Consider the following 25,057-nt stretch of genomic DNA (forward strand, 5'->3'; position numbering starts at 1 on the left):
CCTTTTGAAGTCCTCCAGATGGATTATATTCAGATGGAGCGATGTCGAGGTTTCAAGTATATCCTCGTAGTTGTATGTGCTTTGTCCCGATGGACAGAAGCCTATCCAGTCCCAGATTACACTGCCGCGACCACTGCCAGGCAGTTGGTTCGTGAGTATTTCCCCCGCTATGGATTGCCCAGGGTCGTGTATTCAGACACAGCCAGCCATTCTCATCTGAACTCATGAAACAAGTATCCCTTCTGTTAGGGTACCAGTGGAAGTTCCATTGTGTACGACACCCCGAAGCAGCTGGTCTCGTCGAGAGACATAATCAGACTTTAAAAATCCGCATTGCCAAGGTTTGCGCAGAGAAAGGCGTAGATTGGTTGGTAGCACTGCCAGTCGCCCTTTTTTACATGAGAATGGTCGCTCACTCCCGTTCAGGTCTGTCCCCTTTTGAGGTAATTTTCGGTCGTCCCCCAAACATGTGGGGTACACCTATGCCCCGTAAGATAACTGATGTTGACAGTAATATGCTGACAGATTACCTGGCTTCCTTGATGTCTGCACTACTCTCTTGTCGTTCACAGGTTGCCGCCGCTTTTCCAGACAACACTCAAGTGAAACCGCACGAGGTCGTTCCAGGCGACTTCGTCCTCGTAAGAAACTTTGATCGTTCAAGTCCGCTGGAGCCCCGCTGGAAGGAGCCAAAACTCGTCCTGATGACCACAAAGACCGCGGTGAAGATAGAGGGCCGGAAAGGCTGGGTGCATTCCAGTCACGTGAAGCGATTTCATGGACTCCGTCCAAAGACTTTTTTCAAAGACTGCCCTGTTCTCAAGGACTGCCCAGATACTGACTCTAAACTTTCCCTGTTAGAGAAAACTCCGCAGCAGGAGTATAAAGAAAAACTGAGGTCTAGTAAGTCAGACAGTTTAATTGTTTAAGTCCCTCTCGGGTGAAGCGGTTAGACAGGTTCCTGACATGTATGAGATAGACCCACATAGTGAGAGAGTTAGTCAAAACTCTAAGAAAATACGTTATCACAAAGCTCTCCGAAGCCGATGCATTGTTACTCTTTTAATCTTATTATTTCGGAGTTTTACGATTACAGGCCTAAGTTATGTTCTATATGTATGTTTTCCTCCTACAGTTTCACATGTACATTTTTCCTCTAATGATACAGTAGAGCACACTTTTAGTGAACTGCCTCCTCACGAATTATCCTATCGACTTGCCATGCGCAACAATTCTTTCATCCGTATGTTACACTATTCACACCAGACCAGCAAGGCCACTAATTGCTGGGTGTGTGGTCGACTCCCCCCTTTCCAGACACCGAAGGGAGTTCTGCCACTCTTTCCCTATCCGTTTTCACACAATGGTTCGTGTGGAGCATGGTCCACGTTAACGTCATCCTCAAACGATATGTACCTTCTGAATAGAACATGTTTCCCAGACAAGGAGGGTCTTTCCCATAGAACAGGGTTAGATCTAGAAAATGAAGTATATGATCTAGGTAATTTCTCCTCGGATTTCATGGTTTTGAATGTTCAGTCCGAGACTACTCCAGATTTGCCTGCTATTACAGTTCTACCAGTGAAAGGCGAATTATGTGTCAGAAAGAATGGTTCAGTACACCTAGGACACAGTGATTGTACTACTGTGGTCGAGTATAGTGACAGTGGGAAATCTACTTTTAAAGCCTCACGTCATTCGTATTTTGTATGTGGTCAGACCGCATATGTACGTCTGCCCCTTGATTTGGATGGAACATGTTACATTGCCTTCCTACTGCCACCAGTTTTCCTAGCCCCATCCGATTATCACAGAAATACACATCTAGTACACGTTAGACATAGAAGGGAGATCGAGTCCCCAATTGTCGATCAAACTGAAACTGCCTTAGAACAGTATCAAGACTTCAATAAAGGTTTCTTTTTCTTCATAGGTCCTGTCCAGAATAGTAAGTTAATACGTAGGCTAACCAGAACCCTTGAAGCAGTAGTGAATGAGACTACTTCTGCTCTAGGTAACTTAACTGAAGAGCAATCTGCTATGAGATATGTCTTGCTCCAAAACTGCCTCGTCCTTGACGTCATACTGGCCGATAGGGGCGGAGCTTGTAGAGTCATCGGATCTAGTTGCTGCATTTTCATTCCTAATAACGCACCGTCTGTTTATTCAGCTATAACCAGACTTCATAAAATTGCCCATCAGTTGCACCAGAATCCAGGCACCTGGACATGGTCAGGTTGGCTCTGGAGTATAATATCTGCCTGGGGATGGAAAGTATTGTCATTCCTGGGTATAGCAGTAATGATCATATTCAGTTGCTGTCTCTGTTTACAATGTGGCCCTGCGATTTGCGGCTTGTGCGCTACCTCTTGTATTCCTAGTCCAAAGTCCCGTTCCCGGAAGATTCGAGACGAGCAAATGATGCTATATGAAATGATAGATGGTATCATGAATATTGATGTTTCCTGATGGAAACGTAGGGCACAAGGAGGGAATGAGGAAAATTGAATTTTGCCTTGTGATGTGTCCCTACGTGTTCCCCATTATATGTTATATGTGCATGATCGATATGCATATGTTTCCCCTATGCCCGAATGAAGACGCACTTATAGTTGTGTCCAACGTTAAGTATGCCAGTTATCTAGTCCCCCTGAAAGCCACGAGTATTAGGCCTATGTTGCCAACGTTTTACATTGTGCATGTTAACTCATCGAATTGTCCCCGTTTTCTAGGCCTCATGAGGGCCCGGACACCAGATTCAAGCTCCAGTCTCCTGAACCTGCTCCGAGGAGCGATGCAGCCCCTCCCGCATCCCTGACCCTTCGCTTACTTCCTGCCAAGCAGCGCGGTGCCCGGCCTGGCTCTGCCTGCCTGTCTGCCAAGAATATGTTATGCCTACAGTTATCAGTTCAGCTCTCTGGCTTCGCATTCCTAAGCTAACGAACCGCATAAATATCTTCAGCTATAGTCTAGTCTTTCTGTCTCCATGCAAGAGAATTATTGTATTAATATCCATAGAAGATTCATAGTACACGCAATACATGAAGAATATATGCATGCACCAGTCTTAGTGTCAAGTAGCCTTTCCCCTGATGACTTTTAGATTCTATCAACATGTTCTCCAAACACGAGATATCAGATATGCTATAGGTACGTGTCGTCTTGACATCCCAGACTTTAGTCTCCTCTTCTAGTGCAAGAGTCAGAGCCCCCAGTTCTCCCCAGATACATGTCATGGTCCGTTTGCGCGCATCACTAGGTTAAAGGTTCCAGCTGCCCAGGTAGCCCCCTCCATGTATCCACCCATTCATGACACTTCTGTGACGTTCTCATCACATGTCTTCGTGCACGCCCTGTGCACGCCTTCTTTTTACGCCCATGTGTTCTTATCTTTCGATTTGTCACTTGTTACGCCTACTGTATGCAATGTAATTATAATGTTTTACTATATATACCATGTACTGTTGATGAGACGTGGCAGCTGCCGTCCATTTCATGCCAGGCTATTCCGATCCTGTCCCTTCCCTTGTGCCTGATTAAAGCCTGTTCAACTCAGATACCCCGGATCCTGCCTCTTATTTATTGAGCTATCTGTTTTATTTAATATATAGAAAAATAGTACCGGTAATTATTTATTTATTTACCACAACGCAGTGCCTTTACGATGCAACTTTTACAACGCAAACCATTACAACGCATTGCGCTGGGGGCGCTCTAGGATAGGGAATAGGTTTAATTTACTATCCAAAACCTTCCCTACTATCCACGGGGACTGGAGTTGGAATAGTAAATTAAACTATTCACTATCCAGCGCCCCAAAGCACTCTGCGTTGTAAAGGCATGTGTTGTAAAAACCGCGTTGTAAAGGCATGCGTGGTAAAAGCATGCGTTGTAATGTCATACATCCGTGGCAATGTCATGAAGGTAGGGGACATGAATATGACTGCAAACATGTTTAAAAACTATAACTTTTGATATATGTCCCTCAATGTAGTGATATAATCTGAGATACTAAGGTGAAACACTTCCACTTGTTAATGAAATGTAATGGTTTGAATTTTGAAGTGACTTTATCATATATTTATAAAACAATTGTTGCATGATTTACATGCCAACATCTTCAGGGCTTGGTTTGTGCACAGGCTGCCAGAGCCAAACAAGACCCTTGGCTCGGCTCTCCCTGTTAATTTCTTGGCTCGTCCACCTCTAGGTTTTTCACAGGCAAATTTTACATGTGGAACTTTTGCCTGGAAAAAGCTTTTCAGAATAAAGAGAAAAAATGTGGAAAGGTGCATAAAAATGCATACGACTGAGAAGGAAATATGCAGTGGTGTGATAATACAGCACACAGTAATTACCATAACCTGTAGAATTTGGTAACTCCTACTGTGATATTACCACCAGTGTTTTTACAAAGCCTGTAATAAGCACCTCTGCGTCCCACTTACTTCATTTTCTTATTGGTTTTTCCAGTACAGTTCTTTTTGGATCTGCTGTTGGGCTTACACCTGCGGGACATTCATCCCATCTTTTGCTGGAAATATTTGGCGTTTGACAGAGGTTACAAGTCAATGCAGACTGACATCTACACGGTTTTGCTGGATCATGTGCTTAAAACGTAGGTGGATATTTACAAGGGGTTTGCCCCACAGGAACATCACTTTTAATGGCGTTCCTGTGGCGCAATGCCCTGCTCCATATTTACGAAGTAGTGTGGCTTAATGTCGCTTCGTAAATATGATACCCTTTCACACAGTTTTCTCCAGGTATTCATCCTGGCTTCTCCTGTCACATTACCAAAGGTAAATGAGAGTGTTCTTGGGAAAGAGTTCACCTCTGTGGGTCAAGTATGCAAACTTGTGAGTTCATGTGTCTATCTGTTACCCTGATGAGGTCTCAGCCACACCAAGCAACACTAGGCAAACTGTCACTCGTGCCCTAGCCACCGGCAAGTTGGACTCCCTAGACTTGGGCCACCAAGCAACACACTAGAAAACTACACACCATCCAGAACTCAGCAGCTAGACTCATCTTCAACCTCCCACACAGAACTCACATCACACCACACCATAGGTAGCTACTAAACTCGCTCCCGATACGTAAACGTGCACAATTCAAACTCCTCACACACACTTTCAAGGCACTACACAATTCAGGCCCCACCTACATAGAGTCGCATCACCTTCCACTACCACCCCGCACCTCCGCTCCGCAGGAGTCCTCACCAACAGCCCACGCTTTCACAGAACCAGATCAGGAAGACGGGCGTTCTCTTTCGGTGCTCCTAAAGTGTGGAACAACCTCTCTCTCATCAGAGCCACCTTCTCTCTTCTTAAATTCTGCAAGAAGCTTAAGACCTGGCTTGTCAATTAACCGACCACCATAGCAGGGCTAGACACACACAGCCGCTGAGCAGCAGGAAACCCTCGCTGGTGACAGTGCGCTTTACAAATACACAGAACATAACACACAGGAAACAACCTTTACAACGCAACTTTTACAACGCACTACCATTACAACAAAACTTTTACAACGCAACACCCATTACATCGCAGGCCATTACAACGCAACCATTAAAACGCATGACACTACAACGCATACCACTACAACACATGTCATTACAACGCATGCCATTACAACACAAGACATTACAATGCATAGTACCCCTACACTATCCAACACTTACCCTACTGTTGCACCCGCCTGGAGTTAGAATAGTAATTTTTACCCCTACACTATCCAACACTTACCTAACTGTTGCACCCCCCTGGAGTTAGAATTGTAATTTTTACTACTACACTATCCAATACTTACCATACATGCAATGTAATGCTATGCGTTGTAATGGTATGCGTTGTAAAGGTAGTATGCGTTGTAATGGAATGCGTTGTAAATGTAGTTTTTAAAAATTCTTTGTAATGGCACGCGTTGTAATGGAATGAGTTGTAATGGATGTTGCGTTGTAAAAGATGCGTTGTAAAGGTATGTGTTGTAAAAGTATGCGTTGTAACGTCATACGTCCTAACACACACACAATCTCTACTGTCTGCTGCAGACGCTAACTGGGTGCCTCAACTCTGCCCATGTCTCTGCCTACCACTCCCACAAAGTCTACCTTTTTTACAGTTTACAAGCTACCCTTGTGCATTTTGTTTCTGGTTTCCTTGGAAACTTGTTTATTGAACGGAGGGCTATGCTGTATTTAATTTATTGGGGCCTGATTTACAGTGGACTGGTCATGGAAGAGCCTCCACCTTTTGCAGGAAGTAGCAAATTCAGCAGAGAATCCGCCCGAATAATGTTCTCCACTACTGTCAAGTGGGTAGAATGGGGGGAGATATTGGCAATTCTGAACTTTCCTAAGAAAAATGGGGACTTGCATGTGTACCTGGTCCTCGGCCGCCAGAATTTACCAAACGAAAATAGCAGGTGGTGCTGTGATTACCGCAATTCTGATCCCTGTGCAAACCTTCCAAGGAAATGAGATTTACTAACCCACGTGCAATCAGGGAATGAGGAATAGGGGGGCAGATTTACAAGCCCCTTGCGCCACTTTTGCATCACTTTTCCCATGTTAAAAGTGACACAAATTTGCCCCAAGATGTTTTGCCAGTAGATTGTGGTCAGGATTTAGTACTTCCGGAAAACCGATGCTCAGGTTCTGTGCAGTAACTGATCACAAAAAATGAAATTCACCTGACTCTTCCCCCATTTGGGAAGCTATGTATTGTTTATAGAATATGTAGTGTTCAAGGCTTCTGTGCGCTCTGAGTGCTGAGTGAGGTTATTATCTAAACTCAGTAATGAGGCTAGTGAAAAACATCCACACACGGAGCTTTACTCAAACTCGAGGTGAAATGTCTTCGTGATCTCACAGTAGTTTCATGAAGATTCTCATTCGTAAACATTGGGGGGCAGATTTACAAGCCCCTTGCGCCACTTTTGCATCATTTTTAACATGGGAAAAATGACGCAAAAGTGGCGCAAGGGACTTGTAAATCTGCCCCATGGCCTAAAAAAACGGCTTAAATTGGCGGGGTTGTGGCATTCTCAGCAGAGAGGCCTCAGACCGTATGGGCGCCGGATGTGCCATGCCCTCTCGGTCGCTGGCTGTCTAAATACCGAATTAGGGCACAGGTGCATGGCAGCAGGCAGACACCAGGCCTCGCTCCTCATATAAATAGATATATGTAAGGAAGAATCCCGCCCTCATGCAGGTCAATCAAGTTCCCTTCACGCGCAGTCTCTGATTCTGAGCCCCACAATAGTGTCACAATCCCAGATATAATTGTAACAGGTGATGCGGACTGCCTCGAAATAGAACTTCTTGGTTACAACAGGGCCCAAACTTCACAACACCGGTTCAGGGCGCAGCCCGCACTTTATTCGCGACCTCACGTCACATTTAAAATAGCCCGGGTCAGGCGAGTTGCCGTCAGCGGGGGCCGAGCTGCGTCTGTGTGAGGAGCGGACTGATCCGGGTGATGTCAAGGGCATAAAATAGAACCCGTGGATTTCATTTAACAAATCTCTTGGAGCGCGCTCACACAGCGCTTAATCTCACCTCTAGGGGCCTCATTTATGAAAGCCTTGCGCCGCCGGTGCGTCACTTTTAACATGGGAAAAAGTGACGCACCGGTGGCGCAAGTCCTTCATAAATAAGGCCCTAGGTGCTTTGTGGTTGGTATACCAGACCAGCTATTGCCCAATAGTGGTATCTACCAGGCGCGCAACACCCATTGGTCTGAAAGGGCTTCAGCCTCCCCCCTCCCCCCTTGTCGTGTGTGGCAGCCCGGGATGAGACACTTTCCAGGCGCACACACAGCATGCCCGGCTCCAGGAATTTTTATTTGGGTGGGCCAAGGGACATTTGGGTGGGCCACTGCGGGCTTGAGTTGTTGCGTATATGTCTAGGCAGGCCTGCTTCAGGGCCCTCTTTTATTTCTTCTGAGTCTTACAAGGCCCAGTAAAACTCACTATTTTCCAAATCTCCTTTTAATGTTATCACTTTCAAAAAGTGTTTTTTCCATGTAATGTTACTTTAATCGGAAGAGGAGGTTTCTGAAGTGGGAGTATCAGGCAAGTGACATTCCTCGGTCTCCCTCTGTGCGAGCCTTCAGGTAGAATTCCTCTTTATTACTACCTCCACCTAACCACGGACTCTGCAACGCATTCCCTTACAGGCTTGATTATCCACTACTCCTCTCCAGTGCACCTTATCTCACAGCTGACCTTGGGCCCCAGCCCTATATCAGGCACCATCGGGCTCCACTTTCATTCTTCCCGGTAAAAACATTCGTAAAATCACCTTCATAACATTGAAAATAGCAGTAAATATAATTAGCAGACACTTTAAAGTATGTTCCACAGTCGCCCTTATGGCCTGACTGCTAATTAAATAAACAAAAACAGAAAGGCCATGACAGGGCTGGCTTTAGCGCTGAGGCGAAAGTCTTTTTTGGCGCCGCACCAATAAACTCTTTCTCAGCAAATACCTTTACTACCACCTTCCAACAGTGCCCCTCATCCCTCCATGGCCCCCCTATTGACCTCTTCCTCGGATTCCCTCACTGCCACACGCCACAAGTGTCCCTCATCTCCCCATAGCCCCTGCCCCTTATAACCTCCTCGGATTCCCTCAGTGCCACCCACCACCAGTGTCCCTCATCTCTCTGTAGCCCCTCTCCTTCATGACCTCCTGCTCAGACTCCCTCACTACCACCCTCCCCCAGTGCCCCTCATCTCTCCATAGCCTCCCCCCCTATTGACCTGCTCATCGGATCCACTCACTACCACCCTCCATCAGTGCCCCTCATCTCTCCCTAGCTCCTCCCTCCATCCCAGGACCTCTTCCTCGGATTCCCTCGCTGCCACCCACCAACAGTGCTCCTCATGGCCCCATAGCCCCTACCACTACCAGCGTCGGATTGGTAACACAGGCATTCGGGCAATGCCCGAGGGGCCGGTGTCCGAGTTCTGCTGTGGGCTGCTTTTTTTTAGCAGTCTGGGGGGCCATTTGGGCGCTGTGTCTATTGTTCAAATACAGGCTCAGCCAGCGGCCCATTTGGTGTCTGAGTGGCCTTTCTAGAGGCAGTTGGGCGCTCATTACTTCAGTTTAGCAACAGGCAGTGGTGTCACTCCCTTTCTCTCGCTGGCCAGCCCATTAATGTGTGCACATACTGAGTGGTGGCAGGGGGCTTGGGTAGAAGAGGCCTCACTTGTTTCACCTGTGTAAACTAACGCATGCATTTTTTTACCCTTCCTCCTAAAGTTTTTTTATAAGATTACACCAAAGCAGTGATTTGAGGAGTGATTATGCAAATGTGGGCCGATTTTTGTTTTGGCGTGCCCGGTCCGATTTTCAATCCCAATCCAATCCTGCCCGCTACCTCCTCCTCGGATTCCCTCACTGCCACCCTCCACCAGTGCCCCTCATCTTCACGTAGTCCCTCTCTCATATGCATTTCATTTGTTGTATAGCGCTACTCATATCAGTGTAGTGTGTGTCAGTACTTTACACCACACACACATTATACAAAGACAATGAATCATACAAGTATGTAAATTAGTCTACAGGGAATGTCACATAAGCCAATGAGGATTACAAGGTGTAGTAATCACATGCCATCCATACTGGTGGGCAGTATATTTTAAGAGGGTTTGGTCTGGGGAACACAACCTTAGGATTTAAAGAGTATAGTATTCCATGGGGGGTCAGCTTTACTGATAAAAATGTATATCTGCCAAAACATACTCATTTTTAGCAACATTAGAATGATGAAAGACTGGGGAAGTTCCAACTATATCACAAAACAAAAAAAGCGAAGTTCTAACTATACCATTCATGTTTGTGTGCAGCTCTTTGGTGGCAGTTCATTGGTCACTGTCCCATGTTAGGATTGTAACTTCTGAACTGCAAGTAACACAAGGATCTCTGTGACAAAGGCAGTAACCCACTGATCTATCCACATAAAATACAGTTCATCTGCATTTAAAAACTATTAACAGAAATGATTGCTCTCCAGAAGGATCATTAATCACCAGCGTCATCTGGGCATTTTGTATTGTCTTATTGCTGTCCTGCATCGGCCATGATAACGATAAAAACTGTTTAAATGAAGCACACAGGAGGTATGTGTCCTGCTGGGCCTGTGCAGATTTTACAAAGAAAAAAATGTAGTAACACATTCTCTTACCTACTAAATTACTCAAACTTTGTGTCACAGCCTGATGTGATAAGTCTCTGCAGGGGTCAGGAAAGGGGATTAGGAATAAACAAACTTCTTTTCTCCTGTGCTGCATAGAAACAGAACTATCAACGCAGCAGGACAGCAGGCAAAGGTTACCAAAGGTTACGATTGTCAAAGAAAGGATTTGTCGCCTTTCACCATGCAGAGATGAAGGGGTGAAAAAATAAACAAAGCCTTGTTAACATTTAAATGGTCTTTAAAGACCTGTGAAGTACTCGGGTGCGGCTGCGATCATCTGTAAAACTGTCTCTGTGCGCACGGAAGCTGTCTCGGCCTGGGCTGACACTCACGACCTGTGCCTTCAACGCCTGACTTAAAGCACTCACTGCGAGGGCCAAAGCTCCTGTTTGGGTGGGCCAGGCTCATGTTTGGGTGGGCCTGGCCCACCCGGCCCACCCGCTAGAACCGGGCCTGACACACAGTCACCCAAGCATTTCACAGGTCTTTTAAAGACCATTCGCATGTTAATGAGGCCTTGCTGTTGTTTCACCCCTTTTAAGAGCCCCTGCAGCTCCACAATTTTTTATTACACCCCCCACCCCCCCACGAAATTTGGCTCTAGTTGCGCCTCTGGTATCTACCCTACACAGCACCCAAACCCCAAAAAACCGAAGTTATTTGTTTTGAGCTGCGGTTTTTGAAGTTATGGAGTTGAGGATGGAACAAACAGTGGGGAAGAGTGGGGGGGGGGGGTGGGGGGAGGGGTGGAGGGGGTGTTGCAGGCAGGGGTGCTTGAACAGAGTCCTGCAGTGTCCCCCTCTTGTCTGCACAGGCATGTCACTGGGTGTGAAGCCCAGGAGGCTGACCCTCAACCAGTGAGGTCCCGTCCACGTGGGCCTGCAGCCAGCCATGCCCACCCACTGACCCCCAGCTGCTCTGTTGCTGGGGGGCATGGGAAGCATCCCTCACCACTGTAAATGCAAGGGTGCCGCTATTTTAATAAATGACGCAGAGCCTATATGTGGTTGCTCACTGCTCCTGCTGTCGCGCGCCAACTGACGTCACGTCCACAGAAGCCGCTTTATTGGCTAACTCTCACATGACATGGAAATTGTTAGACCTGGCACTATTGGCGTGGGTCTCCCTTCCATTTTTACTGTTGCCTCATGTGTTTTTGCTGGTGTTAGATGCTTTGAGCACTGTGCCACTGCTGTCCAGTGCCACAGTGCGAGTGCTCCCTACTGTAAATTAATGTATGAATTCGTGATTCCATAATTGGCTGATTTTGTTTACTTGTCAGGCCCTAGTACACTGCACTGAGGGTGCCCAGGGCGTGTAAATCCAAATGCTGCTCGTGGGTTTGCAGCACAGGTTGTGCCACCCACAGAAGCAGCTTTGTAAAATGTGTCTAAGGCCTGCCATTGTAGAACCTGCGTGCAGTCTGGTATAGGAGTGTACCGAAATTACCCTGACTAGAAGCAAGGGTCCCTATTTGTCACAAGTACCTACCTGTGCCAACAAGAGACCCCCAACTCTAACAGAAATCTACCATTCTGCAAAGCACCCATGGGGACCCTGTGCAAATAGCCCTGTCATCTTGCTCACTTCTACAGAGCCTACGAGATGCACCCATTGCTTCATGGCTGCGATATTACATTCCCCCCCAAAAACAAACAAAACACACACGTCACTGCATGAGTATTTACTAGAGCATAATCCATTAGGATAAACCAGAACAGTCTTACGTGAGGTAGTCCTTCAGCTTACGAGATGGCTCAGGATTCTGTCTGAGGCGGTATTGGGAGCTTCCTCGCCAACACAGTTCTTCACTTGCGCCATTTGGTCTGAGAAGCTCCCATGAGCTTCGAAGCACTGCTTGTAGGATCAGGGACCTACTCATCATGGGGAGCACCATCTGGCACTAGTACCTCCCCGAGGGGATGACTTTGGGCGCTGTCTGATGCTGCTTCCTCTCCATTCTCCGAATTCCGACTTTCCTCAGCTCCAGATTGGGGCAGGCGCAGACCCATCGTAGTATCAGGTGGTGGATAAAGATCTCGAAGCATGAAATCTTCGGAGTCACCATTTCACCACCCCTCCGGGCCATGACTCGAGTGCCCTTCAGATGAATGATCACCCAGGGACCTTTCTCATATGGAAGCTTCAACTTGCTGTTTGTCAGACGATTCCTTAGCAGGACCCTGTTTTCCACTTACAGTTGCGCCAGCTGGGCCCCCAACGTCGGCTGAGTTTGTCATGGATGCTATGGCGGCGAGCATTAATCTGTTAATCATTCGGGCCTACCGGGCGCCACCTGGGGTGAAGTGGAATGGAGTTGGTGACTACCCAGCCCATGGATAGATGCCCCGGGGCAACTCCAGTGGTGGAGTGGGGAGTTTGTCCATAGCTTCTTAGAAATGAGAAGATAGCAAGTTTCACCGACTGATGCCATTAATGGGCTATGCGTATCACCTTGTTCACAGTTCGCATGAACCTTTCCACTTCCCCGTTGGCTTGTGGCCAACTAGGGGTAACTCTCCGGTGTTTGATGTTTAAGGACGTCAGATAGGTGGCCATGTCCTGACCCTGGAACGGGGGTCCGTTATCCGTTTTCAGTTCTTGAAAAATGCCATGAGTCGCCATTATCTTTTCTATCTTTGGGTAACCTCATTCGCACTCAGGGACGGGATGATCTCTACTTTGGGGTATTTTGAATGATCGTCGATGGCCACAAAGGTGTGTCGCCCGTCTGGGAGACTCCCAAAGTCTAGACTCACGCACACCCAGGGGCGCCTTGGCCGCGGCTCCGTTATTATTGGAGCAGGGTGAGGGGCTTCCCCAGTTGTCTGGCACCACTGACAGGATCGGACAACGGCCTCAACGTGTTCGTCCATCAAGTGAAACCACACTTTGGTTTTCAGACGTGCCTTAGTCTTAACCATCCCTTAGTGTCCAATATGGATGAGTTGCACTACTCGTGCGGTCAGGGCTGATGGAATTACCAGGCGGTGACCTCGAAGCAGGCACCCTGTTGAGTCTTCAGTCACCTCACCCCGGACATGATACAGGCTCTCCATTATGCGTCTCACCTCTGGAGTGAGTATTTTCCATTCCTCCCTCGCACAATGCCAATTTCCTTGCTTCAGGATTTGGCTGACCCTCATCAAAGAATTCATCTTTGTTCGTTTCTTCTCACAAGGCTTCCATGGAGAGCGGAAGGGGACACAATCGGGCTGTGATGCAGCGGACATACTCTTCGGTGTCCGTCACATCTTCCTCTTCCTGTGCTGTAGCCGCCCTTGGGTGGCGAGATAAGTAATCAGCCTGGTTCTGAGATCCGGGTTGATTTTCCACTCGACAATTGTAGTCTTGCAATTGCAACATTCATTTTTCTATTCTGGGGGAGGCTTAGACGAAGTTCCTGAGAAGGGGGACAGAAGAGGCTTATGATTCGTCGTCACAATGAAGGGGTTCCCATATACATAGAGGTGGAAGTGGTGGCACCCCCAATGGATAGCGATAGCCTCCTTTTCTATCTGAGAGTACAGCTGCTCAGTGTCAGTCAAAGAGCGGCTGGTGAAGGCCACCGGGGCTCAGTCCTCCTCAGCATGGTCGCGCTGCATCAACGCTAACGTAGTGGTAGCCGATAAGGCCGCTTTGATCTCTTGGAACGCCTTGACATGTTCCGCAGTCCAGGCCCATGGAGTCCTTTGTAAGCTCCTGAAGTGTGGGTAGTAAGATCACAAATAAACCGGCCACAATAATTGACCATGCAGAGAAAACTTCAGACTTCAGTCACATTGGTGGGTGCTGGTGCATTCTTGATATCTCTGACATTTTCAGGATCCAGATTCACCCCCGCTGCAGAAAACACATAGCCCAAGAATTGGAGCTGTGTCTTTAGAAACTCGCTTTTCTCCCTGTGCAGCATGAGTCCAGAGTCTACAATTCTCTGTAGTACTTGTGTCAACTTGTAGTTGTGCACGGTAACAGTCTTGGCGTGGATCATGATGTCACCACTGACATTTATTACTCCCGGGATATCCATTATTAGTTTGTGAATTACATTTTTAAAAACCTCCGCCGTGCTGGATATTCCAAAACTCAACCGAGTGTACCTTCAAAGGCAGACGTGAGTGGAGAATGTCGTTATGTATCCGGATGCCTGATCTAGCACCAGCTGATGGTATCCTGACCGGAGGTCGAGCTTTGAAAACCAGCACGCTTCTGCCATTTCTCTAATCAGGTCATCGATCGTGGGGGTGATATGTCTTTCTCTCTTGATGGAGGCATTGGGTAGCCTCATATCCACACATATTCTGATGGCACCAGGTTGTTTAGGCTTCCGGGTGACAACAATTGGAGATACCCATGGAGTGAGTCCGGTCACTTTCTCAATTATACCTGCTTCTTCTAGCTTGGTCAGCTCTTTTTTGACCAGTGGGCTCAGGTGGAAGGCCACCCTCTGATGTTGTAATGCACTCTTGTCTTCAGCTGCAGCAGCCATGTACTCTCGTCCTCAGCTGCAACAGCCATGGACTCTTATCCTGAGTTACAGAAGCCATGTACTCTCATCATGAGCTGCAGTTACCCATGTACTCTCATGCTGAGCAACAGCAGCTATGTATTCTCGTCCTCAGCTGCAGAAAGTAATGCACTTTTGTCCTTAGTTGTAGCCAGCCATGCACTCCCACTCCTGAACTGCAGCCAGCCTTGCACCCTCAGTCCTGGGCTGCAGCCAGCTATGCACTCCCACTCCTGAGCTGTACCCAGCCTTGCACCCTCAGTTATGGGCTGCAGCCAGCCATTCACTCCCATTCCTGGGCTGCAGCCAGCCTTGCAACCTCAGTCCTGGGCTGCAGCCAGCCATGTCATGCATCCACTCTCGTCCTGAGCTGCAGCAAGCCATGTACACTCATCCTAAATGGCAGCAAGCAATGCACGCTTATCCTGAACTGCAGCAAGCCATGTACTCTTATCTTCAGCTGCAGCAGCCATGTACTCTCGTCCTGAGCTGCAGAAAGCCATGCACTCTTATCCTGAACTGCCGCAAGCCATGGACTCTCATCCTGAGCTGCAGCAGCCATGGACTCTCATCCTGAGCTGCAGCAGCCATGGACTCTCATCCTTTGCTGCAGCAAGCAATGCACTCTTATCCGGAACTGCAGCAAGCCACGGACTCTCATCCTGAGCTACAGCAGCCATGTACTCTCGTCCTGAGCTGCAGCATCCATGGACTCTCATCCTGAGCTGCAGCAGCCATGGACTCTCATCCTGAGCTGCAGCAAGCAATGCACTCTTATCCGGAACTGCAGCAAGCCACGGACTCTCATCCTGAGCTGCAGGAGCCATGTACTCTACCCCTGAGCTGCAGCAGCCATGTACTCTCGTCCTGAGCTGCAGCAGCCATGGACTCTCATCCCCAGCTACAGCAAGCCATGCACTCCTATCCTGAACTGCAGCAAGCCATGCACTCTCATCCTGAACTGCAGCACCCATGGACTCTCATCCTGAGCTGCAGCAGCCCTGGACTCTCATCCTGAGCTGCAGCAGCCATGTATTCTCGTCCTCAGCTGCAGAAAATAATGCACTTTTATCGTTAGTTGTAGCCAGCCATGCACTCCCAGTTATGGGCTGCAGCCAGCCTTGCACCCCCAGTTATGGGCTGCAGCCAGCCATTCACTCCCATTCCTGGGCTGCAGCCAGCCTAGCACCCCCAGTCCTTTGCTGCAGCCAGCCTTGCACCCCCAGCCCTGGGCTGCAGCCAGCCTTGCACCCCCAGTCCTGGGCTGCAGCCAGCCTTGCACCCCCAGTCCTGGGCTGCAGCCATGCACTCCCATTCCTGAGCTGCAGCCAGCCTTGCACCCCCAGTCCTGGGCTGCAGCCAGCCTTGCAACCCCAGCCCTGGGCTGCAGCCAGCCTTGCACCCCCAGTCCTGGGCTACAGCCAGCCTTGCACCCCCAGTCCTGGGCTGGAGCCATGCACTCCCATTCTTGAGCTGCAGCCAGCCTTGCACCCCCAGTCCTGGGCTGCAGCCAGCCATGCACCCCCCAGCCCCCCCCCCAGTCCTGGGCTGCAGCCAGCCTTGCACCCCCAGCCCTGGGCTGCAGCCAGCCTTGCACCCCAGCCCTGGGCTGCAGCCAGCCTTGCACCCCCAGCCCTAGGCTGCAGCCAGCCTTGCACCCCCAGCCCTAGGCTGCAGCCAGCCTTGCACCCCCAGTCCTGGGCTGCAGCCAGCCATGCACTCCCACTCCTGAGCTGTACCCAGCCTTGCACCCCCAGTCCTGGGCTGCAGCCAGCCATGCACTCCCAGCCCTGGGCTGCAGCCAGCCTTGCACCCCCAGCCCTGGGCTGCAGCCAGGGTTGTCTTGCACCCACCGCCTGGCAGGAACCAGTCTTTCTCCCTCCTCCTGAGAGATGCAGTCATGCAGCCTCGCCTGCAGCAACCCATGCGTCCTCATCCAGAGCTGCAGCCCCACGCGCCCGCCCTCATCCATCCGGGGCCTCCCACTCTCTCCCTCCTCATGTTTTGGTAAAGTTAATATGTCACCGAGCAGGGCTGGTGCTGGGAGGGACGCGCGCCCCTGGCAGCGCCCGGCGTCTGACCTGTGCCGGCTCTTCTCAGGTGCCAGGCAGCCGAGGCTGGCACTAGGCGGGGCGCACTCTGCGCGCGCTGCACCCTGTGCCCACGGCGCGCACCTGAAACTTGCATGAGGGTGGCCCGAGCCTGAGGAGGGGGCCGGGGCCACTCACTGGGGAGATGCCTGCAGCCCGGCAACCCTGCGGAGGCGGCGCCGGGGCTCTGGGCACCGGGGGACGGGGCCGGGGCAGGTGACTGGGAGGAGGCGCCTGAGCGCGGAGCCCGCAGCCGTCCCGCGCTCCCACCGGAGCGGCCGTGCAGCCGGAGCCCTGGAGCAGCCCGGAGAGGCCAGCATGGCGCAGCCGGCGGACAGGGTGCACTCCAAGAAGGCCGGCATCCGCGCCGCCGTGGTGCTCATCGGACTGCTGCACAAGTCCCGGAGGCTGAACCGGGAGCGGAGGTAAGAAGAGTCCGGGGGGCCGGGGCGCTGCGCCCTCACCGGCTGCCTGTGTGGAGAGGGGACCTGCGCCTGTAGCTGAGCCCTACACCTGTACTGTTGCACCTGTAGTGAGGCTGCCTGTGTGGAGAGGGGACCTGCGCCTGTACTGAGGCTCCCTGCGTGGAGAGGGGACCTGCGCCTGTAGCTGAGCCCTGCACCTGTATTGAGGCTGCCTGTGCACAGAGGGGTTCTGCGCCTGTAGCTGAGCCCTGTGCCTGTACTGCTGCACCTGTGTTGAGGCTGCCTGTGCGCAGAGGGGCTATGCTCCTATCTGAGTCCTGCACCTGTTCTGTGACTGCGTGTGGAGAAGGGACCTGCGCCTGTATCTGAGCCCTGCGCCTGTACTGTTGCACCTGTGCTGAGCTCTGTGCCTGTACCGAGGCTGCGCATGTATCTGAGCCCTGCATCTGTATTGAGGCTGCCTGTGCGGAGAGGGGCTATGCTCCTGTATCTGAGTCCTGCACCTGTTCTGTGACTGCCTGTGCGGAGAGAGGCTCTGCGCCTGTAGCTGAGCCCCACATCTGTATTGCTGCACCTGTGCTGGATGTGCCTGTGCGGGGTAGGGGCCCGTTGCTGAGCTCTATGCCTGTACTGTGGCTGCGCCTGTAGCTGAGCCCTGCACTTGTACTGAACTGCCTGTGTGCGGAGAGGGGCTTTGCGCCTGTAGCTGAGCCCCGCACCTGTACTGAGGCTGTTTGTGTGCGGAGAGGGGCTCTGCGCCTTTAGCTGAGCCCCGCGCCTGTACTGGGGCTGCCTTTGCGGGGTAGGGCCTGTACTGAGGCTGCGCCTGTAGCTGAGCTCTGTGCCTGTACTGAGGCTGCGCATGTAGCTGTGCCCTGCACTTGTTCTGGTGCACCTGTCCCGGGGCTGCCTGTGTGGGCTCTGTACGTTCAAAAGTGCCCTTGTCCTTCGCCGGCTGCCTGTGTGACGGGAGGGGCTCTGCGCCTGTCCGTGTACTCCGGTGCTTTACTGAGTGCCTCTATGAAGAGAAGTGCGCTGCGCCTTCTCGGGTGCCCCGGTCTTTCTCTGGGTGTCCTGGGCCTGTATCGGGGATGCCTGTATGGAGAGGGGGGTCTGCGCCTGTAACTGAACCCTGTCCCCTCACTGGTTAACTGTGACTAGAAAGATTCCACACCTGTCCCCGTGTCCTGGTCCTCCACCGGCTGCCTGTACGGAGAGGGGGCCCGCGCCTGTAACTGCACCTGTCCCGCACTGGGGCTCCCTGTGTGTGAGAGCGGGCCTGCGCCCTTCCAAGAACCCTGGTCCTGCGCTGGCCGAAGGGTCTATCCTGTAACTGAACCCTGGCCCTCCACTGGTGACAGTGACGAGAAAGATTCTACACCTGTCCCCGTGTCCTAGTCCTGCACTGGCTGCCTGTGTTGGGAGGGGTCTGCGCCTGTTTCCTGGTCCTGCACTGTGTGCCTGTGTTGGGAGGGGTCTGCGCCTGTTTCCTGGTCCTGCACTGTGTGCCTGTGTGGGGAGGGGTCTGCTCCTGTTTCCTGGTCCTGCACTGTGTGCCTGTGTGGGGAGGGGTCTGCGCCTGTTTCCTGGTCCTGCACCGTGTGCCTGTGTGGAGAGGGGGGTTGTGCCTGCCCTGCGTCTTGGTTTGGCACTGGCTGCCTGTGTGATCAGAGTGCTCTGCGCGTGCCCACGTGCACTGGCTCTTTTCTGGACCTGCTTTTGTGCACAGGGGCTGTGTCTCTGTCCCGGGCCTGCCTGGCTGGGCGCTGCCTGCCTGTGTGTGAGGATGGGCTGCGCCGTCACTGACTGTGCCCTGCTTCTGTACTGTCTTCCTGTGTGAAGAGAGGGGCTCTGCGCCTGCCCCGGCGGCCTGTGAGAGGAGCGCGGCTCCGCTCTCTTACTTGTGCCCCGCAGGCTGGCAGGCACAGGCTGTGCCACCAGAGTGGCTGTGCTCCTGCCTCGGTGCCTCTCCCCTCCGCTGACTGCCTGTGTGTGAAGCGGGGTTGTGCGCCTGCACGTGTCCCGGCGCGAGCAGAGCGCCTGTGTGCGCATCCCCGCTCCTTGGACCTGCGTTGTCTGTCTAGCTATAGGGCTCTGCTCCCGCGCTTGTTGGGCACTGGTTGCTTCTAAGACAAGACACAAGAGGGACCCGTCGCGCCTGTGACTGTCCCTCCCTCCTCGATATATGCCCGTTCCTGCGGCCTGCCCTCGATGCTCAGCCCGAGGAGACACAGTTTGCGCGCTCTATCCCCGGTTTGCGCGCCCTATCCCCGGCTTGCGCGCTCTATCCCCGGTTTGCGCGCTCTATCCCCTGTTTGCGCGCTTTATCCCCGGTTTGCACGCTCTATCACCGGTTTTGCGCGCTCTATCCCCGGTTTGCGCGCTCTATCCCCAGTTTCCAAGCTTTATCCCCGGTGTGCGCGCTCTATCCCCGGTTTACGCGCTTTATCCCCGGTTTGCGCGCTGTATCCCCGGGTTGCGTGCTCTATGCCCGATTTGCGCTCTCTATCCCCGGTTTGCGCGCTCTATCCCCGGTTTGCGCGCTCTATCCCTGGTTTGCGCGCTATATCTCCGGTTTGCGCGCTCTATCCCTGGTTTGCGCGCTCTATCCCCGCTTTGCGCGCTCTATCCCCTGACGCTCGCCCCACTGCGTCCCGTGAGTGGACGGGTGCAGCAGTGCCGCTGTGCCCCGGTGCAGAAGAGGGCCAGCCTTCGTGTGCCTGCCACACCCCTGGCTGTCACGGGCGCGCAGACCTTGTGTCTGGGCCACGGCTCCACACTAGCTGCCGTCCGTCCACGCGCCTGTCTCATCGCCCGGCTGCCTCAACCACTGGCTCCCAGTGCTCGGTGCCCGGCAGAGGTCCGGCGCCTGCCCATGCCACCATGCACCCTGCAGTACTCTGTGGCTCTCAGTTTTGAACAGAGGGGGCCTCAGCACCTGTCCATGGGCCCTACCCCTTACCTGGCTGCCTCCGTGCCCGTTTATGCGCCATTATAGGCCTCTGCCCCTGGACATGACGCCTCTGGCACCCCCTGGCTATCAGTTTCCAGTAGAGGGGCGCAGACAGCACACGCCCCTGCCCTGGATGCGTGCGTCCCTGTTTACGCTCCACTATCTACCATCCCGGAGGTCCGGTCCCTGCACTGACCGCCCCTGCGCCTTGGCCATGCTCATGAGCAGTACCTTGTGGCTCCCGGCTCTCAGGACAGGGGCGCGGCCCTTGTCCATGGCCCGTGCCCTGGTACTCGCTGCCTCTGCTCATGTCCACGCGCCAATCTATAATCCGCTGGCCCCCAATTTGTCCCTGTAGTGACCCCCATCTCCCGCTCCTGTTCAGGGGCCCTGTGCATGTGGCCCCCAGTTTCCGGGAGAGGGGCTCTGTAGTGACTATTCCCCTGCCCCTTCCATGGGCCCTGTTGTATCCCCCCTGGGTCCCACTTTCTAGGTCCCACTTTTCGTACTTTTCTGTACGGACCTCCCCTGCACCTGTTCCTCCACCATGTGGTGCCCGTCGCTGGCCTCCAGTTTCCGAGAGTGGGGTTCTGCCCCAGCAGTCCTCCCCTCCACCCCTAGCGCCTGTCAATGGGCCCCGTGGTATTCCCTGGCTCCCGGGGTCCTGTCCCAGTTCTCCCACCCCGTGGTACGCGCTGGTCCTCAGTTTGCAGCCAGGGTGCCCCCGGCTCAGCCCTTGTCCTTGGGCCCTGACCGTGGCTGGTGCCGGTGTGCGCAGGCGGGCGCCGGGCTCTGCCCTCTGCGTGCGCACTGCTCAATCCCGCCGCAGGCTGCTGGGACGGGACTCCGCGAGTGCCCACGTCATGAGGGTGACCGTGTGCGCAGCTCAGCAGCACCCGGGCCTGGCTGCCACCCTAGAGGAGAGCGGCCATTCAGCAGCCCTGCGCCCGGGGCCTGCCACTGCGGCCCCTGGTGCCCCAGATGCCATTCTGATGAGAAGAGTACTGGGTGCCAGCCAGAGCAGGGCAACTCCGGAATTGCACCTTACTCCGGTGCTCTGAAGGCAGGCAGTGGAGGAGAGAGGCCCTGGGGCAGCAGCTGCTCTCCCTGATGCTGAGGGCGCCCCACTGAGGAGAGGGGCTCTGGGTGCCAGTCTGAGGAGAGGGGCTCTGGGTGCCAGTCTGAGGAGAGGGGCTCTGGATGCCAGTCTGAAGAGAGGAGCTATGCATGCCAGTCTGAGGAGGAGCTATGAATGCCAGTCTGAAGAGAGGAGCTATGCATGCCAGTCTGGGGAGAGGGGTTCTGAATTCCAGTCTAAGGAGAGGGTCTTTGCATGGCACCTTGAGGAAAATGGCTTTGGGTGTCATTATCAGGAGAGGGTCTCTGTTTGTTTCCGCGAGGAGAGGGGTCCTGGGCCGATTTTTAATCTTAATCACACAGGTTGGGGGCGCGGGGTGGGGTGGTGGTGGGGGGTGAGGCTCGGTGTGTGGGCGCGGGCAGTGGAGGGGTGCCACGCTGAGAAGATGGACTCTGGGCAGTGCTTTAAATGGGCCGGGACTGACCGTACGGAGTACCGGCACTTCTCAAGCGAAATGCTATACTTTTAATTGGAGAGTACCGGCACTTCTCAGCAACAAGCAGGTACTCTGGTACAGAGTAACTGCACTTCTATTTTTACATTTCAAGCACTGACTCTGTGTATCAACTTTTGCCTTCTGTGCCGGGTGCCAGTCTGGGGAGCCGGGCTCTGGGCGGCTGCTCTCCCCGGCGGTTCGGATGCCAATCCGGTGACCGGGGTCTTCCGGCCGCCACCTGCCCTCCCTGGTGCCTAGAAGCCCGGTCGGGCAGGAGGAGGCGTGCAGCTGCAGACCCGCACACTGTCTGGGTGTGCCCAAGGGTGACTCTGCCCACCCATGACTGACTGAATCCGTGCTCCCGAATGTGCGTGTCTGCTAAAAATAAATGTAGCGCTTTCTGAAATGTAAAGTCCGCAAGTGCTGCATTGCTGAAGTTAGCTGGCCTTGCTGTGGTAGAGGGCGGATAAAACAGAGTGTAAAGCCACTGACTGACCCTCCCTCCCCGAACCCCACCCACTCCGATCTCTGCCACTCGTGCCTCACTGCCAGCAGTCTGGACTCCCCCTCCACACCCCGCCTCTGATTCCAGCTCACAGTCACGGTCTCAGCACTTCGAGGCACAGTCTAAATTTATTCGCATTCTAAGTAGCCAGAATGTGTCATTGCAGCTTTGCTTCCGAGCGGCCATTAGTTTTAAAAGTCGCCTTTTGAGTCACTGCCTGTCAGCTGAACTCAGAAACTGAGCGCACAGGGAAATCGACAGAGGCATACTGATATCCGAGGACTGTTTCCGCAAACCACCCTCCCAGAGTGTGAGTCAGGTGATCTATGCAGTGTCTCTGGAGAGATGCGCTACCTGGGATTACAGGGTTTGGGCGCTATACGGTCATTTCACGAGTTCAGAGAGTGAGCACGTGCCAGAATCTCTGTGGGAAATGAAGAACGGTGGATTTGGGCGCCCATCAGCACTATTACGCTCATAAAGGAACATGTTAGGCCTGGGCGTAATTGGTAATCACGCTGGAGTAATCCAAGTAATTTCTTTAATTACGCATTACTGCTTTGATGTGAAATTACCCCAAATTACGCAACACCGCCAGTTTGAGTAATTAAGAGCCAATTGGGGGAAATTCTACCACAGGAGCACTGGAACAAGGAACTAAGAGAAAGCGAGCGGCTGCTGGAGACAGCTGTTCATGCCCTGTAGCATTTAGTGCTATTTTCCTAACTCAAAATTCATCCTCTCCCATTTTGAACAGTGATCCGCTATGACTCAGGCAGCCCTTTGTTCACCCTTCTATTAACTTTCATTCCTCCATTAAATGTGCACTCTAACGTTTAGGTACAGTGTTAGCCAAGACATTTTGAGTTTCCTAAACTTATAAATAGTATATACTTACTGACTGGAGCGTTCAGGCAGCCCTCTTCATCCATTGGTCTGTTGTTATGCCAGTCACATTTTAATGCCACCCACTAAGGCATGTACGCTTGGGGCGTTGGGTCAGCCCACTTTAGCCATTGGCTTACTTCACTGTGAGTGGCGGCATTCTGCCCAATCACAGGGAGGGCATCCACACAAAGCAATTCCCTTCAGTGCCAGAAATACTGTGGCGATGTGTGCTTTTTGAGACCAAAACATTTTGGCGTTTAGCCACCGCTTTTTTTTTAATGTTGGCAAGGACCCACAGTTTCTTCAACAAAAAAAGTTTACAAAACAAGCATTGAGAAAACCAAAGGCTGTCAACCAATGCCAGACATTTACACTGGTGTGGGCGGATAAACTGAAGACTCTCAGAGGCCCACACTATGGGCCACATGCAACAAACTTTTTGCCTGTCGCAAACGGCCCGATTCACAGAATTCGCCATTTGCGACTTCAAAAATGCATTTTCTTATGTAACAATCCCAATTTTGTGATTCAGTAACCTATTGCCAAATTGCAAACTTACCTAACAATTCGGTATTAGGAAGGGGTGTGTTAAGGGCGTCGCTTCCTAATATCTACATTTATGTTTTGCGACCGGAATGCGGGCACATTTTACTGCCAGCTTCAAGTTGGCGGTAAACCATTTTGAAACGGGAAGGAAATGTGTACAAAAACGTTTTTTAACAGCAGATATTGGTCCCATGGACCATTGCTTACTCTTAAAAAATAAAAATAAAACTTTTCATTTTTGTTTTTGACAGGTAAAGCAAAACAGACTGCATTAAAAAAAAGTGGCTTTATTTAAAAGCAAATTCAGACATGGTGGGGTATTTTTTTTGCAAATCCCAATGGGCTCAAATTGCGACCTACCTCATGAATATTAATGAGAAAGGTCAATTACGACCCACTGGGACTCACAGTTTAAGGCACACTGTTGTACATAGCTGTTTGTGATTTCCTAACAGTGAATAACAAAAATTGGCTATTAGGAAATTGCAAACGGGAATCTTTGTACATGGGGCCCCTATGTCACTCTCATGTGGGGGCTGCAAGGTTGGTTTTACTGAATACTAGATGCATGCCGGTCCTGCTGCAAGATTACTCTGCTACTGAATGACAGCTGCAGCAGGCGCTAGGTGCGCGCTGCTGCTGCTGCAAGGTCACTCTGCTACTGAATGACAGCTGCAACAGGCGCTAGATGTGTGCAGCTCTTGCTGCAAGGATGGTGCATTGGATGATAGCTGTAGCAGCGCTGGATGTGTGCAGCTCCTGCTGCAAGGATGCTGTGTTGAATGGTAACTGCAGCATGTGCTAGATGTGTGCAGCTCCTGCTGAAAGGATGCTGTGTTGAATGGTAACTGCAGCATGTGCTAGATGTGTGCAGCTCCTGCTGCAAGGATGCTGTGTTGAATGGTAACTGCAGCAGGTGCTAGATGTGTGCAGCTCCTGCTGCAAGGATGCTGTGTTGGATGATAGCTGCAGCAGCGCTGGATGTGTGCAGCTCCTGCTGCAAGGATGCTAGTGTTGAATGGTACATGCAGCAGCGCTGGATGTGTGCAGCTCCTGCTGCAAGGATGCTTGTGTTGAATGGTATATGCAAGAGCGCTGGATGTGTGCAGCTCCTGCTGCAAGGATGCTGTGTTGAATGGTACTGCAGAAGGTGCTAGATGTGTGCAGCTCCTGCTGCAAGGATGCTGTGCTGAATGGTACCTGCAGCAGGTGCTAGATGTGTGCAGCTCCTGCTGCAAGGATGCTTGTGTTGGATGATAGCTGCAGCAGCGCTGGATGTGTGCAGCTCCTGTTGCAAGGATGCTGTGTTGGATGATAGCTGCAGCAGCGCTGGATGTGTGCAGCTCCTGCTGCAAGGATGC

General features: G+C 52.0%; 1 protein-coding gene across 1 annotated transcript in view; it reads left to right on the forward strand.

Moving 5' to 3' along the window:
* Positions 1–16,966: 16,966 nt before the first annotated feature.
* RAP1GAP2 (RAP1 GTPase activating protein 2) overlaps positions 16,967–25,057 on the forward strand; it is a 941,171-nt gene continuing 933,080 nt past the window's right edge. Inside the window, exon 1 of the mRNA XM_078679320.1 lies at positions 16,967–17,230. Within this exon, the coding sequence (XP_078535446.1) occupies positions 17,124–17,230 (107 nt within the window). The 5' untranslated portion in view covers positions 16,967–17,123. The remainder of the gene's footprint in view (positions 17,231–25,057) is intronic.

Source organism: Lissotriton helveticus, chromosome 3_1 (assembly GCF_964261635.1).
Source record: "Lissotriton helveticus chromosome 3_1, aLisHel1.1, whole genome shotgun sequence".
NCBI lineage: Eukaryota > Metazoa > Chordata > Amphibia > Caudata > Salamandridae > Lissotriton > Lissotriton helveticus.